Below are 16,772 nucleotides of genomic sequence, written 5' to 3' on the forward strand. Positions count from 1 at the left end.
CTTGGGGGACTCCGCAGATGATCTTGGTGGCGGTGGAGTGGAAAGGTGGGAGGCGGACTCTCTGGGTTCGGTCAGTGAGGAAGGAGGTGAGCCAGTCTAAGGCTTTGTGGCGAATTCCTATGTTGTGGAGGCGTGTGCGGAGTGTGTGGTGGCAGACTCTGTCAAAGGCTGCGGAGAGGTCTAGGAGAATGAGTGCGACGGTCTCGCCTTTGGTCCTAATGTCGTCAGTGCATGCGATGAGGGCGGTTTCCATGCTGTGGTTCTTGCGGAACCCGGATTGAGAGGGGTCAAGAGTGTTGTTTTCTTCGAGGTAGTGGGATAGGTGGGTGTTGACTAGTTTGTCGGCGATCTTGGCGGGGAAGGGGAGGAGGGAGATGGGGCGATAGTTGGAGAGGATCTCTGGGTCGGCTTTGTTTTTTTCTTTAGGAGAGCGGTGATTTCCGCGTGCTTCCAGGAGTCTGGGTAGGTGGCGGAGTCGAAGGAGGAGTTGATTATGTTGCGGAGTATGGGGGCGAAGGTTGGGCTGGCTTTGTTGTAGATGTGATGTGGGCAGGGGTAGGAGGGGGATCTGGAGCGGATGGAGTTCATGGTTTTTTCGGTTTCTTCGTGTGTGGTGGGGGCCCAGGTGGTGAGTGTGGTGGGGAGATCATGAGTGGGGGTTGAGTTGGGTGAGTGAGGGGTGTGTGTGGTATGAAGCTGTTGCGGATGTCCATGGATTTTGTGGTGGAAGTGGTTGGAGAGGGCGTCACATAGGGGCTGTGTGTGTGAAGGGTCTATGTTGCTGACTTTGGGTTTGGCTAGTTCATTAATGATGGTGAAGAGTTCTTTGCTGTTTTGATAGTTGTTGTCAAGGCGTGTCTTGCAGTGGTCTCTTTTGGCGGTGCATATGAGTTGGTGATGGGTGCGAATGGTGGCGAAGTTGGTTGTAGAAGGTTCTTGTCGCCATATTTTCTCCGCTTGGCGGCATTTCTGCTTGGAGTTCGGGGGTGAACCATGGGGCATTCTTGATGTTGCGGGTGGCGATGTGTTTTCTGAGGGGGGCTAGTGTGTCTGCGCAGGTGGTGATCCATTTTGAGAGGTTGTGGGCTCCTGTGTTGGGGTCGTTGGTGTGGGGGGGAGGGGGTTGTGAGCCAGTTGGGAGTTTAGGCGTTCTGTGGAGATCTTGTCCCACATGCAGTAGGGTGTGGTGTGTTGATGGTGGTGTGCAGGAGGTTTGGCGAAGGAGAAGTGAATGCAGTGGTGGTCAGTCCAGAGGAGTTCAGTGGTGTGGGTGTAGGCTATGTGTTGGCTTGAGATGAAATTGCATCGAGCGTGTGTCCTGCTGAGTGGGTGGGTGCGGTGACCAGTTGTTTGAGTCCGAGGTTGGTGAGGTTGTCTATGAGGGATGTAGAGTTGTGGTCTTGTAGGTTCTCCAAGTGAAAGTTGAAATCACAGAGGAGGATGTAGTCTGTGGAGGTGAGGGAATGCGAGCTGATGGTGTCGGTGATGGTGATGCAGAAGGCGGGGCGTGGTTCTGGTGGTCTGTAGATTAGTGTACCTCTGAGGGTGGAGTTGTTTTTAATGTGGATTAGGAAGTGTATGTGTTCTGTGTTGTCAATAGTGTTTTGGGAGCTGGTGGTGACTTTGATGGTGTCCCTGTGTAGGATGGTGATGCCACCCCCTGGCCTGTTGAGGCGGTCTTTGCGTTGAAGTTTGTATCCCTTGGGGGTGGCGATGGCTATGTCAGGTTCTGAGGAGGTGTTGGTCCAGGTTTCCGTGAGGAAGGCAATGTCGGGTGATTGTGATGTGATGAGGTCTCAGATTTCTATGGCATGTTTGTGAAGGGAGCGGGTGTTGAGGAGCAGGCAGTTGAGACGGTTGTGGTGGGTGGTGTTGGTGTGGTGCATGAGGGTGTTGTTGTGGGGTGTGTTCTGGTTGTGGGGTGGTGTGCTGTGGGGCTGGTAGGTGGGGGTGGGGCAGAGCAGGTGTGTGTTGCATTGGGGGTGTTATGTGAGTTGTCTGGGGGGGGTCACTGTGGTTGGTGTGCGGGAGGAGCAGGAAAAATGACCGGTTATGCAAGTGAAGGGGCCATGAGTGTGTGTGGGGCTGGAAAGGGTGCAGGTGGAGTGAGTGGAGGATGAGGGGGGAGTAGGCTTGTCTGCGAGGGCCAGGGGGACTAGCGCTGGGCGCAGTCTTGGCACGGACGGGCGCAGATGGACTTGACTTTGGCACGCCAGTGCGCGACCGTGCTGCAGCTTCCATAAATGGGGGGGGGCTGGGGGGGGGGGGGGGAGTGGCAGCTGGGAGGAGGGAGGGTTGGACGAATGGGAAGGCTGGGGGGAGGGGCAGCAGGGGACGCAGCGGCTGGGGAAGCTGAAGAGGAACAAAGGGAACGGAACGGTGAGGTGGAGGGGGGAGGCGGGAGGGGCCGCAGCGGCTGGGGAAGCTGAAGAGGAACAAAGGGAACGGAGCGGTGAGGTGGAGGGGGAGGGGGAGGCGGGAGGGGCCGCAGGGGACGCAGCGGCTGGGGAAGCTGAAGAAGAACAAAGGGAACGGAGCGGTGAGGTGGAAGGGGGAGACGGGAGGGGACACAGGGGACGCAGCGGCTGGGGAAGCTGAAGAGGAACAAAGGGAACGGAACGGTGAGGTGGAGGGGGGAGGCGGGAGGGGCCGCAGGGGACGCAGCGGCTGGGGAAGCTGAAGAGGAACAAAGGGAACGGAGCGATGAGGTGGAGGGGGAGGCGACGCAGGGGACGCAGCGGCTGGGGAAGCTGAAGAGGAACAAAGGGAACGCAACAGTGAGGTGGAAGGTGGGAGGGGCCGCAGGGGACGCAGCGGCTGGGGAAGCTGAAGAGGAACAAAGGGAACGGAACGGTGAGGTGGAGGGGGAGACGGGAGGGGACACAGGGGGCGCAGCGGCTAGGGAAGCTGAAGAGGAACAAAGGGAATAATAGGCATAATATTATGTTTGGGGCAGTTCCTTAGACAGTTACCTCTCCATGATAGTGGTAGGCCATGGTTGAGGAGGGTAGGGTTAGTGGGGCTGGAAAGGGTGCAGGTGGGGCGAGGGCCTAGGTTGAGTGAGTGGAGGATGAGGGGGGAGTAGGCTTGTCTGCGAGGGCCAGGGGGACTAGCGCTGGTCGCGGTCTTGGCGCAGATGGGCTTGACTTTGGCGCACCGCGGCTTCCATAAATGGGTGGGGTGGCAGCTGGGAGGAGGGAGGGTTGGACGAATGGGAAGGCTGGGGGGAGGGGCCGCAGGGGACGCAGCGGCTGGGGAAGCTGAGGAGGAACAAAGGGAACGGAACGGTGAGGTGGAGGGGGGAGGCGGGAGGGGCCGCAGCGGCTGGGGAAGCTGAAGAGGAACAAAGGGAATAATAGGCATAATATTATGTTTGGGGCAGTTCCTTAGACAGTTACCTCTCCATGATAGTGGCAGGCCATGGTTGGGGAGGGTAGGGTTAGGCCACGGTTGGGGAGGGTAGGGTTAGGCCACGGTTGGGGAGGGTAGGGTTAGGCCACAGTTGGGGAGGGTAGGGTTAGGGTGTGGGTCCTGACAGCGAAAGTACAGTTGGATTTGCAGTATGAAGTTTTGTTCAGATGCTGCATATCCAGGGTGGGGGAGGGGTGCCTTCTGTTTGTTTTCAGTTGTTTGCGAGATTTTTTTCACTGAAAGTTGTAACAGTGTGGAGCTATCTATGGTACAAACAAATACCTGAGGGGCAGGGCTTGGGTCAGACGGCTGGAGGGCAGGGATGGGAAGAGAGTTTGGTTTCAGATTCTACCATGATAATGGTTGATTGGTTTAAAATCGTTACTTGGAATATCAGAGGGTTGCAGAGGTGTTCAAAGTAATACAGGTTTCACTCACATTCAAATCACCTACCTTCAGAAAATGCATTGTATGGGTAAGGAGATGCACAAGTTGCAAAACAATTTGGGGGGTCAATTGTTTACTGTTTCTTGTTCTTCATACACTTGGGGAGTGGCCAGTTGGATGGCCCCAGGAGTTCCTTTTAAACACAGGTAAGGAGGGTACATTATTAATTTCATATGATCCCAATGTGGATGTCAGGACTTTCTTTGAGGGTTTGCAAAACCTGCTGGTGGATAGTGTAGAAGCTCCTATAGTTTGGGGGGTTTAGGAGACTTCAATTGTGTCCTGAATGGGGCAGGAAATCGCTACCTGCCTAAGGAGGGAACTAAACCGTTAATGGTGAAATCGCTGAGAAGGGGGATGCATAACGTGGGTTTACTGGATGGATGGCGCTAGTTATACCCAGAATGTCGCGAGTACACATATCACTCTCAGACACACACTTACAGTCGGTTGGACTGTTGTTTGGTGGGGGGGTTTAGATATTGTGCGAATAAGTGAGGTGACGCGTATGGCAAGGTTCCAGTCTGATCATGCGCCGACACTACTGACACTCATCTAGGGTGACCAGCAGAGTAGGGGAAGGACATGGTGCATGCCTCTATACCTCCTCACAGATGTGGCTTGTAGGGGGGACTTCCGGACAGCTACTGAGACCTATCTTACTGGGAACTGGGAGACAAGGGACACAAGGGCTCCTGAGTGGGAGGCTTTAAAGCCTGTAGTGAGGAGGAATGTATTGGGATGATCTGCGGAGTACGTAGGTGCCTCATAGCAGACCGGAAGAAACAGGAGGACCAGCTAGCTGACCTAAAAAATAAGAGATAGGGGAGTCATATGTTTACGCAAGGAACCTAGACGTAAGTAGGGAAATACACTCCCTTTGGGACACATTAGACAAAACTGTATTGAGATCCTACCGTCACCTACTGCACAGAGAAGGGGACAAATCGGGGAAGCTCATGGGATGGATTCTTCAACGGGAAGCAAAGACACCACCTATTTTATCCATAAGGGGCCCGGAGAGCCTTCTGCATACACAGAAGTGGGAAGTCCTATCAGTCTTGTTGAAACACTAAGTTGGTATATATTGGACCACCGGATGAGACTGGAGGAATAGATAGGTCCCTGGCTAGAGCGGGACTCTCTCAGGTATCAAGGGAGACCGCACAGGAACTGGAGAGGGACCCAACATTGGAAGAAATAGATACAGCAATTAAGGCACTTAATAGGTCCAAAGCTCCAGGCGGTGATGAATTCCCTGTGGAATTCTATCAAGTATTCTCTTCTACTCTTAGAGAGAAACTACTAGAGATCTATATGGAGGTGAAGCAGAGACACCTCCTCCCTCCAAATATGCGGAAGGGATAGTCTGCTTAAAGCTGAAGCCTTGCGGGACGCTTGGCTTACAGGCCCCTAACTATGCTAAGTACAGATCTCAAAATACTGTGCAAAATATTAGCAGCTAGGTTGAGAGGGGTGGTCCGGGGCTTAGTCCATGAGGACCAATGCGGCTTTATGCCTGCAGGTAGCACCATGCATAACTTTCGTAGGCTGACCCACGTTACACAGTGCCATGGACAGGAAGGATGAGATGGCCTTGGTCTCCCCAACCTCGAAAAGGTGTTTAACACGGGGGTGGACATATCTGATGGCAGTTCCGAAGGGCATGGGATTTGGCCCCATTTTCTGTGTCTGGATACAGCTCCTATATACCGATCATTCCATATGCATTAGGGTGGGAGGTAAACTTTCGAAGGCCTGGCCAGTGGGTAGGGGCACGCGACAGGGGTGCCCCCTCTCATCTCTTCTATTCACCTTGGCAACTGAGCCTCTTACACTATTGCAAAGAGTGGAACTAGAACCTTGCGGGGTCACGGTGGGAAATGCCACACGTTATCTCATATGCGGACGATGCACTGGTGTATGTACAAACACCCGAAGAATCGGTTCCAATCCTAATGCAGTGGTTGGACTCTTTTGGAGAGGTTTCGGATCTCAGGATTAATATCCACAAGTCCTTTCTGTTTCCCTAGGGCGGCCTGATTGGGGGACAACTAGATGAATTGACCGGGGTGGGTCTCCGAGGGGAGGTGAACGGATTTTGATACCTAAGGATTTGGGTCATACACACTGAGGAGGAGCATCATTGTAAAAACGTGGACAGGGTACTAATGGGTAAAGAGAACCTCCATCAAATTACAAAATAAGCTTCCGCTCTTGTTGATAGGCCATGCCGCAGTTGCTAGGATGGTCTTTCCTTCTGCGCTGTCTGAATCTTATCCAAAACTCCCTGTTTCCACTACGGAATAGATTTTTTCACAGAATGGATAGCCTGTTGGTGATTGTCATACGGGCAGGTATATGTAGCAGGGTGGCGCTGTCCATACTCAAAAGGGAATTGGAGTACGGGTGATTAGCAGTCATACTATTACGCCGCACATCTACAACACGCTTCCAGGAAGCTCACACAATCTGAAAAGTGGGAGAAACGGCTCCTGGGAACTGAAACTGGTGGCAACACTGTAATCAATCAATCAGTGTATTCGTAAGTGCACTGCTCACCCGTGAGGGTCTCAAGGCTTTGCGGTCCCCTGAGCTTCAGTCCAAGAGCCAGGTCTTAAGGTCCTTCCTGAATTAAGGTAGGGATGGTAACTGTAGGAGGCTGGCCTGGCTTATAGTGGGTACTTTGTGGTACTTACACCCTGTGCCAGGTCCAGTTATCCCTTATTAGTAGAATAGAGGTGTTTCTAGCAGCTTAGGCTGATAGAAGGTAGCTATGGCAAAGCAGCTTAGGCTGAACTAGGAGACATGCAAAGCTCCTACTATACCACTTATATCATATGCACAATATCATAAGAAAACACAATACACAATATACTAAAAATAAAAGGTACTTTATTTTTATGACAATATGCCACAAGTATCTCAGTGAGTACCCTCAGTAAGAAGGTAAGTAATATACACAAGTTATATGTACACAAACCCAAAACAGGTAAGTAAGAGTAGGAAAAGTAATGCAAACAGTGTAGAATTACAATAGGATGCAATAGGTGAACATAGGTCTAGGGGCAACACAAACCATATACTCCAAAAGTGGAATGCGAATCACGAATGGACCCCAGACCTATGGGAGCTTGTAGAGGTTCGCTGGGACTGTAAGAAAACAGTCAGGGTGTCCAAGATACCCCACCCCAAGACCCTGAAAAGTAGGAGTAAAGTACACCTCCTACCCCAAAAGGACACAATAGTCATGATAGGGGGATTCTGCAAGAACCACAAAAACCAGCAAAGCACTGAAGATGGATTCCTGGACCTGAGGACCTGCAAGGCAAGGGGACCAAGTCCAAGAGTCGCGATAGTGTCCTGGGGGGCAGGAGCCCAGGAAACCCCGGATGAAGGTGCAAGGAAGCTGCCTCCGGATGGAAGAAGCTGAAGATTCTGCAACAACGAAGAGAGCTAGGAACTTCTCCTTTGGATGGAAGATGTCCCACGGCGGGCTGAAGGTTGCAGAAGTGTTCCGCAAGGGTCGCGGTAGAGGGTTTTGGGTGCTGCTGGAGACCAGGATGTCGCCCCTTGGAGGAGGAGACAGAGGGGGCACTCAGCAACTCAGCGAGCCCCCACAGAAGCAGGCAGCACCCGCAGAAGTAACCGAACAGGCACTTAAGAAGATTTGTGAACCGGAGCTGGCTCAGAGTCACAAAGGAGGATCCCACGACACCGGAGCCCAGCTCAGAGGGTTGAGCACTGCAGGATGGAGTGCGGGGGACCCAGGCTAGGCTCTGCACAAAGGAAATCCTGGAAGAGTGCAGAGGAGCCGGAGCAGCTGCCAATCACGCAGTACACAGGTTTGCAGTCTAGCGTGGGGAGACAAGGACTTACCTCCAACAAACTTGGACTGAAGGATCACTGGACTGTGGGAGTCACGTGGATAGGAGTTCCTGTGTTCCAGGGACTACGCTCATCAGGAGGAGCGGGGACCCAGAGGACCGGTGATGCAGTCTTTTGGTGCCTGCGTTAGCAGGGGGAAGATTCCGTCAACCCACGGGAGATTTCTTCTTGGCTTCCAGTGCAGTGTGAAGGCAGATGACCCCCGGAGCATGCCCCACCAGGAAACAGTTGAGAAAGCCGGCAGGATTAGGCGCTACAATGTTGCTGGTAGTGTTCTTGCTACTTTGTTGCGGTTTTACAGGCGTCCTTAGCAGTCAGCGGTCGATCCTTGGCAGAAGTCGAAGAGGGACGTGCAGAGGAACTCTGGTGAGCTCTTGCATTCGTTATCTGAAGAATACCCCAGAGGAGAGACCCTAAATAGCCAGAAAAGGAGGTTTGGCTTCCAAAAAAGGAGGTTTAGCTACCAAGAGAGGTAAGAACCTATCAGAGGGGGTCTCTGACGTCACCTGCTGGCATTGGCCACTCAGAGCAGTCCAGTGTGCCCCCAACACTTCTGAATCCAAGATGGCAGAGGTCTGGGACACACTGGAGGAGCTCTGGGCACCTCCCCTGGGAGGTACTGGTCAGGGGAGTGGTCACTCCCCTTTCCTTTGTCCAGTTTTGTACCAGAGCAGGGCTGGGGATCTCTGAACCGGTGTAGACTGGCTTATGAAGAGGTGGGCACCATCTGTGCCCATCAAAGCATTTCCAGAGGCTGGGGGAGGCTACTCCTCCCCAGCCCTTCACACCTATTTCCAAAGGGAGAGGGTGTAACACCCTCTCTCAGAGGAAATCCTTTGTTCTGCATTCCTGGGCCAGGGCTGCCCAGACCCCAGGAGGGCATAATCTTGTCTGAGAGGTTGATAGCAGCAGCAGCTGCAGTGGAAACCCCGGAAAGGCAGTTTGGCAGCACCCGGGTTCTGTGCTAGAGACCCAGGGGATCATGGAATTGTCTCCCCAATACCAGAATGGTATTGGGGTGACAATTTCATGATCTTAGACATGTTACATGGCCATGTTCGGATTTACCATTGTGACGCTATACATAGGTAGTGACCTATGTATAGTGCACGCGTGTAATGGTGTCCCCGCACTCGCAAAGTTCGGGGAATTTGCCCTGAACGATGTGGGGGCACTTTGGCTAGTGCCAGGGTGCCCACACACTAAGTAACTTGGCACCTAACCTTCACCAAGTGAGAGTTAGACATATAGGTAAATTATAAGTTACTTATGTGCAGTGAAAAAATGGCTGTGAAATAATGTGGACGTTATTTCACTCAAGCTGCAGTGGTAGACCTGTGAAAGAATTGCCTGAGCTCCCTATGGGTGGCAAAAGAAATGCTGCAGCCCATAGGGATCTCCTGGGACCCCAATACCCTGGGTACCTAGGTACCATATACAAGGGAATAATGTGGGTGTACCAGTGTGCCAAGAAGAATTGGTCAAATTAGTCACTAGCCTGCAGTGACAATTTTAGAAAGCAGAGAGAGCATAAACACTGAGGTTCTGGTTAGCAGAGCCTCAGTGATACAGTTAGGCACCACACAGGGAACACATATAGGCCACAAACCTATGAGCACTGGGGTCCTGGCTAGCAGGATCCCAGTGACACATATCAAACACACTGACAACATAGGGTTTTCACTATGAGCACTGGGCCCTGGCTAGCAGGATCCCAGTGACACATATCAAACACACTGACAACATAGGGTTTTCACTATGAGCACTAGGCCCTGGCTAGCAGGATCCCAGTGAGACAGTAAAAACACCCTGATATATACTCACAAACAGGCCAAAAGTGGGGGTAACAAGGCTAGAAAGAGGCTACCTTCCTACAGTAACTCCTTGAGGCAGATAGGGAGGGTGTTTGAGCTCTTTGTTGCGAGGTAGGTGAAGAATCTTCCTCCAGCCGAGGTCTTCCGTATGCGGGGTACGGTGGCAAGTGCATGTTGAAAGGAGCTGAGAGGTCTGATGGGGCGGTAGAAGGTGACATGGTGGTTGTGGTAGGTGGGTCCCAGGTTGTGGAGGGTCTTGTAAGCGTGGACGAGGAGTTTGAAGTTGATCCTCTTCTCGATGGGGAACCAGTGGAGATCTCTCTGGTGTCCAGTGATATATTCCAGGTGGTCCCGTATTTGATTCAAAACACGGCAAGACTGTGGGAGAAGGAGGTCCAGAAGATAATTCGCAGGCGACCCTTGAGCAGGGAATTAGTTATGGGATCTGGCCCCATTTAGGAATATTGATGTGGATACGTCCATGGAGCGCTGGAGGCAGGGAAGAGGCCTGCGTGCAGGTGATATATACACTGGAGAAGCATTTATTAAGTTTCTAGAGGCACAGGACTCCTTTGGGGTTGACAGGCCCATTTCCTGCATTATGCCAAACTAAAGATTGTAGCAAGAGAACTTTGGATGGACTTCCCCGCAGCAACTTGGTCCTCGGTGGAACTAAATGGCCTTATTGGTTGGGGTGGGGGTGGGGGTGCGCCACCTGATTACCCTATGATCTCAGCACATGGGAGAAAGACTGGAGACCACAGATCTTGGATTTGGACTGGGAGAATGCGTTGGGAATGGTGAGGACAATATCTAGCAATAACATGTTTCAATTATTGCACTTTCGTTTTGTGCATCGCACATATTTCGCATCCTATAGTCTAAATAAAACAGATTATGCCAGTGGACCAAAGTGTGGGAGATGCTGAAAGGTTGGGGCCACCTTTCTCTATCTACGTGGGAGTGCGCAAAAGTTCTGAATTTTTGGGGGCAGGCTGTGCCACGCATAGTAGAGGCCATTGGGATTCGGATATCAGTATCACCATTGGCTTGCTTGTTGGGAGTGGTAACGCCTCAAGGGCCGTAACATTCCTTATAGACTTGCTCAGTTGGCTTTATTACTGACAGGGATGGGTAGTCATTAAATGGATGGGCACGAGGGTACTCCTGCTGGAACACTGGTTGCGAGACTTAATGGAGTGGGATGTCTCAGAGGAACACCATATGAGAGCCTTTTGCACTAATGACAGAGCAGCAAGTGCGGTAATGATATGGGCACAATTGTTGGCCAAGTTCCAGGAGGACAGCGATTCAAGTGCTGGGAGGGAACCGGACACAGGGGATTCATTGCGGACTGCACTAATGGTTGAATCACTTTTTGAGTACCATGTGTGGGTATAATGTTTCCTTACTATATGACATTTACGTAGCCTTGGTCACATATATGCTGCACCTAACCTACAGCTGGGGTGGTAGACTTTGCCAACTCCAAGATGATGTGTACAATATGTCAACCACTGCCTCTGAGATGTACTTCACATGTATGAATATGGATGACACTATCAGCACACACTGTATGTTTAGTCTATGTACTTCTGTCATTGCATAAAATCAATAAAACACAGTTAAAAAAAAGAAAAAAACTATTGCATCAATGCCCATGCGCTATATCACAAAGAGGTGGAATCACTTTACCTCGTGACTATAGGAGCTTCTTCAAAGACAAACGACTTGCACACATCCGGACACAACACTAGATGGCAGGAGTATGCAGAGCACATGCATCTACAGCCACATGTGCCATCGAACAAAAGTTTACATCCTTCATTATCTTACTCTGTGTGGTCGTCGTCATCTTTGAGATATCCGTTACCTTCTTTAAACATGGAAGCCACAGCCTATGCAGTAATTTCTAGTCAGGCTTCCAACCACTGCCCATTGAATACGCATAAAAACTCAGAAATCTATGTTAATCTCCAAGACGACCTTGTTGCTAACCATCTCCTGCATGACTAGCAGTCTGACGTAAGATTACGCTGCAGCACAGAGACTGACTTGAAACATCGTAGACGATAACCTGCTGACCACAAACGAAGAGAACCGCTGCTACCTGATGTTGCTGGACCTCGCAGCTGCCGGGGACAGTCGACCATGCCACCCTCATACGTACCCTGGAATCTTGAACTGTATTCATCTGCAAGGTCCATCCCTGGTTCTCCTCCTACCTTCCCTACCAACACCAGTCTGTTCACACGGGCACCTCCAGGTCCAAAAAATATACTTATCACTTGTTGAGTCTCCCAGGGATCCATGCGGCCTTCAGTCATCTTCACCATCTGGAGCTTACGGTCTGCTCACAGATAACAGCACCACGATTCACTAACATGCCACTCAAAAGCCTCCTCTGCTTCAGACATCTGCATCTCAAACACCATCTGCACACATCCTCACCTGGATGCCCAGCGCCCAACTGAAGCTCAGACCAACCACAAAAGAAATGCTCTTATTTGCCAAGAACAACAAAGAAACTGTACAAACCTGGCTCAAAGATGTGAAACCTGAGGATTCGAACCCCAACTATCACCAAATGTAAGCCATTTGTAAACACCCTAGATGCCAACCTCTCCCTCAAGGAACACACTGCCAAAAAACAAGATGGCCTGATACCTGCACCCTCTTCTAAAGAAATAAAAAGTTTCTTCCAGAAAGTGACTTCAGAACAGCTGGACGAACTGTCTGTTCTCGTACCTGCTCTGTGGCATTCCAGACACCACACATCCTGCACGCCACAGAAAGTCTTAGCCCTGGCCTGAGGAAATATGACCACATATCCCTCCGCCCCATCCTGATGGAACGTCATTGGATGCCCTTACTGGCCTTCACAATCTTTAAAACCATCTACATCATTGACAAAGTCATCACAAGAAGCACCTGCTTATCTTGCAGACACGCTCAGCATCTGGTGGCTCTCGGCACACTCACAGCCAGGGCACCACCAGACCGTAGACTAAGAAGTGTAAAAAACAGAAATACAAGACTGCAGGTCTTTTCCATCTGTGCACCCAGGATCTGGAACAACCTACCATATTCATCAAGACCACCCCAGCACTGCTCTAATTTAAGAAAGAGTTGACAACTCGCCTCCTTAAAGAACACCACATCACAATGCAATGCACTGGTGGAGTGGGCGCATGCGTAATCTGCAGTGTTGCACAACTGATATGCAGGATTCCATAAAACACAAAGCTTTATTACAGTTCTTGCAGTTAGTGGCTGAAAAAGAGGCAGAAGCTGCTGGGATGCCTTCAGCCTCTGCTGGTAGGAGATGCGTTCCCTGTTGCTGCATTTAGTATCGAGCCCAAGAAGGGCTGGATCTGTTGTGGTTAAGGTGGGACTTCTTTGCATTTATGGTGAACGCTCTGCCGTGGAGCAGGTTGGAGCTCCTTGAGTGTGTTGCCTGCAGCTGCTCTCGAGCAGCCGGTTGTCATGGTGCGTGAAGAAGTGGATGCTGTTCTGCAAAGGTGATTAGCCACAACCAGACACTTGGTAGAGACCCCGGGAGCAACAGTGGCTCCAAAGGGTTTAACGGAGCCCCTCCGAGAGGCAGACTGCTGGGCGCCCTTGAACTTCTCGATCTAGGTGTTGTTGTTTATCCTTAATCTTTCCCTCAGTGACTAGCTCCTCCCCTCTTTCTGCAGATCTCAAGGAGGAGCCTCATTGGCCACTCCATCTCCCCAGTACAATCTGTCATACCTCAACAGCAGGTCAACCGGACTGGCGTTATGCCACTCGCCACTTTCCAGCGGCGTCTAGGTGCTTGCTATCCTTTTTTTGTTGGGGGCAAGCACGCACACGCATTCAAACAGGCACACGCACTCAAATATGCACACGCGCTCAAGCAGGCACACGCGCTCAAGCAGGCACACGCGCTCAAGCAGGCACACGCGCTCAAGCAGGCACACGCGCCTCCCTTTGCTCTGTCATTCTTGGCTTGCAGCAGACTGCTCTGTTCTTACCTCGGCTCCAGTGCCCACTTCCCCAGGAGGACTTTGGGCCAGTTTCGTCTGAAGCTCTTGGTATGCTGTGAGTAGGTCGCCCTTTTCCTGCTTGAGTTTCTGGTTATTTTCTTGAAGCTGCCTGACGTTCTCTTCCAGCTGTTCTTTTCTCTCCTTCAGTAGTTGTACGAAGTCCGTGCCGCCTTCTGCGACCTGGTGGTTGTAGGAAGAGGCAGACATTTACTCAGATTTCAAGGGGGGGGGGCGGGCATATTTGTTGAGTTCGCTGTCCAAAAGAACAGGAATAAAGAGATGCAGCAATCCGAGTTCATGGGTACACTGCGGATCTCAGAACAGAACATGCACAAGTATCTTCATCTCTAGGAAACTGCCAACTACGACACACACGCCTCCCTACAGCACATCCGGCTAGGATAGATTTAACTACAAAGGGTGCGATCTCCTCTGCAGTCAAGCATGCATTTCCCGGCCGGACAGCAGCCTCATGGGGTCAACAGAGGGCAGAAGCTCCCCAAAAGGCACACCCTGTTCATGCACTACTGCACCAGCTACTGACAGAGACAGCCACAGCAGCAGGCCAGCGCCCTCCTGCACCAGCTCTTGCTTGGAGTAGTCGAGAATGCACGGACTGAGGTTTGCCAAGTGCCACACACTGTCAGCTGCGGCTGCTTCCGGAAATAAGCTACCATTGACAGTCGTCATCCTGCACAGCTGAAAGTGGATGAAAGGGCTCACAGCATTCAAGCATTACTGCAATTGATCAGTCCCACAGAAAAAGTTAACTGGGCAGATCTAATCCCGTTCCCCGATTCCACATACCTAAGGTCGTTCTGGTTACGATGGCCTTAGCACTCTCACCTGTGCCCCTCCAGTCAACGATTCCATGTGTGTCCCCTGCAGCCTCGTGCACACAAACATGCTTGGAGTGATAGTGTTATAGGAAGTCAGCGACGTCTCCGGAGTGGCGTCATCCTGTATACAGGCACAACCAGCCAATCACTTATCAGTAACCCTCAAGCGTGCAGAGACATAAGCAACACTGCCAATCAATGATGCAGAATCAATCCCCAATGCACAGAATCAAGTCCTCCAAGGATCCAATCTCTGATCACGAATCCTTAGGAGTATTAAAAGACGAACAAGACATCGAGGCCAGTACTGGTCAGCAATAGGCAACAGAAGAGACAGAAGAGCATTTGCCAATTACAGATAAACAACGCCCAGCATACACAATTACATGCAACAGACCCAGCCAACCCTGATGCACAGCACTGACAGACAGATGAAAACCCCAGACACTCACTGGCCAACAACCACACAAAATATAGAGGCAAGAAACCGAAGAAGCCAGCCACAGATCAACAACATTCAACAATATTTAACTACATAAACATGCCCAGCCACTCCCTGGCCACCTATTCTCAACCAAGACTTTAGAAACACAACTAGCCAATCAATGATCAGCAATAATTTATAAAAACGAGGTAAGTGACGCATTCAGCAAAACCTTGGGCTACTAATTCACCATAGAATGAAGGCTTTAGCGACACAACCGGACACACAACGACCTACAATCTTCCACATTACATAAAGCAAGCCAAATATCCAGCCTTTAGATCAGCTGCACTGACATTTAGTCAATCACCAATTATCAACAGTACAATGACAAGCAAAGCCAATCACTGCTCAACAACTCCACACTGTAGAATTAGATAAGCAACGCGAACACCAATTGTTAACAGAACTAAGAAGCTCTTTCTGCAACCAGCTTATCACCGACCAACAAGCCAAAATAATGCAGAGAGGCAAGCTCCACCATCAATCAGCGTTCACAGGATCAACAAGACAAAAAGAAAACAAACTTCACAAAAAACGAATTACACATCTTCATTTAATGCTTGGCAACACATACTGCCATCACATTTCACCAATGCTCTAAAGTAGAAATACATGTCTACAACCGTACAATGTTCAACATCTTCAACCACATGCGGAAGCGAGAAAAGCTAAATTCAATAACGTCCAATCCGCCTTAATCAGAAGACAGAAAACAGACACAACCTGCTTCGCATTACTGTATAAAAAAGCAAACATTTTAAAGCATAGATAAAAGGTCAGGTCCTTCTTATCAGCTTCGCCGTGCTTTAGGGAAAAAGAAAAAAACAGAGTGAGGCAAAATAGTGGTTCTACCACTCCTGACACGTTTTTGGGCTTTCCATTCATCTACTTTTTCTCTGTAGCCCACTGTGTGGAGGGAGGCGGTTTCAGGCCCTTTCAGGCTACTCCTGGAAGTTATTGAACTTTCTATAAAAAAGCCATTCTTATCTCTCCTGCTGCGACCTTCAGTACATAGAGGGAGCTTCTGCTGAAATCTGCATCCCTTACTACAGCATGGTCTCATTTAGGAACTTTAGTGCTTCTGAAAAGTCCTCCACTCTGTCTGTTCTCTATTGGGTGTATCAAAACGCAGAAAAGGTGATCGGAGGATGCTTACCTAAGTCTAACCACAATCACTCGCTCGGGGTGGACCTCCTATCCATTGTACTCCTACCCGCCCCCCCCATGCCACCTCCGACTCTCAGTGTACACATGCATAGCCGAGCGGCTCAACTGCTGAGCTGGGGTTTAAGAGATTCTGCATTTTGGTGGCCACGCTATGGACTGTGTCCAGTAGTGCCTTAGATGCTGCATCCAAGAACTGATACTTCAAACTAGGCTTCCATGCGAACCAATACTGAGAGGAGGTCTCCAGTACCAAACACTTCACTAGTGATGTGTAAAACACAGACTTAGCCCTAATTTATTCACCGTCATAACAATCCCAAATTCATCTTGGTGTCTCACAGCCTAGTCATATTTTTCCTCACTTTAATTTTCACATGGTTGCAAACTGTGGGCAGTAACTCAATGATGATCACAGACATTACCCATCAATAAATCATTGGTCCCCTCACCACCGGCATCCTGGGAGGGGGAATCTTCCATAAGAAGAGTACGGTGACCTGCACTACGTGCTACAATAATACTGCCAGTGATCAATAATCCAAGAACGAGGACAGACCGCCTCCAATGAGGTTCAGGTGCCAACGACTCCCTGGCAAGAGAGAGCTACAGGACAACAACATACAATGCCAACGTATCAGTAATAACATGATCACTACCAATCAATGATCAATACAGGGAGAGTCAACCACCA

At 50.5% G+C, this 16,772-nt stretch overlaps 1 protein-coding gene across 6 annotated transcripts in view; it reads right to left on the reverse strand.

Annotated features, from left to right (window-relative positions):
• IKBKG (inhibitor of nuclear factor kappa B kinase regulatory subunit gamma) overlaps nucleotides 1-16,772 on the reverse strand; it is a 111,655-nt gene that overhangs the window by 64,228 nt on the left and 30,655 nt on the right. For 4 of the 6 annotated variants that reach the window (XM_069209325.1, XM_069209324.1, XM_069209322.1 and 1 more), the window contains 2 exons: nucleotides 14,435-14,548; nucleotides 13,577-13,768 (listed from right to left, as the gene is read on the reverse strand). In XM_069209325.1, coding sequence (XP_069065426.1) covers nucleotides 13,577-13,768; nucleotides 14,435-14,548 — 306 coding nt within the window. The remainder of the gene's footprint in view (nucleotides 1-13,576; nucleotides 13,769-14,434; nucleotides 14,549-16,772) is intronic. The other 2 variants (XM_069209327.1, XM_069209326.1) reach the window with 1 other exon arrangement.

This window comes from Pleurodeles waltl, chromosome 10 (genome assembly GCF_031143425.1).
Source record: "Pleurodeles waltl isolate 20211129_DDA chromosome 10, aPleWal1.hap1.20221129, whole genome shotgun sequence".
NCBI classification, from domain to species: Eukaryota; Metazoa; Chordata; class Amphibia; order Caudata; family Salamandridae; genus Pleurodeles; species Pleurodeles waltl.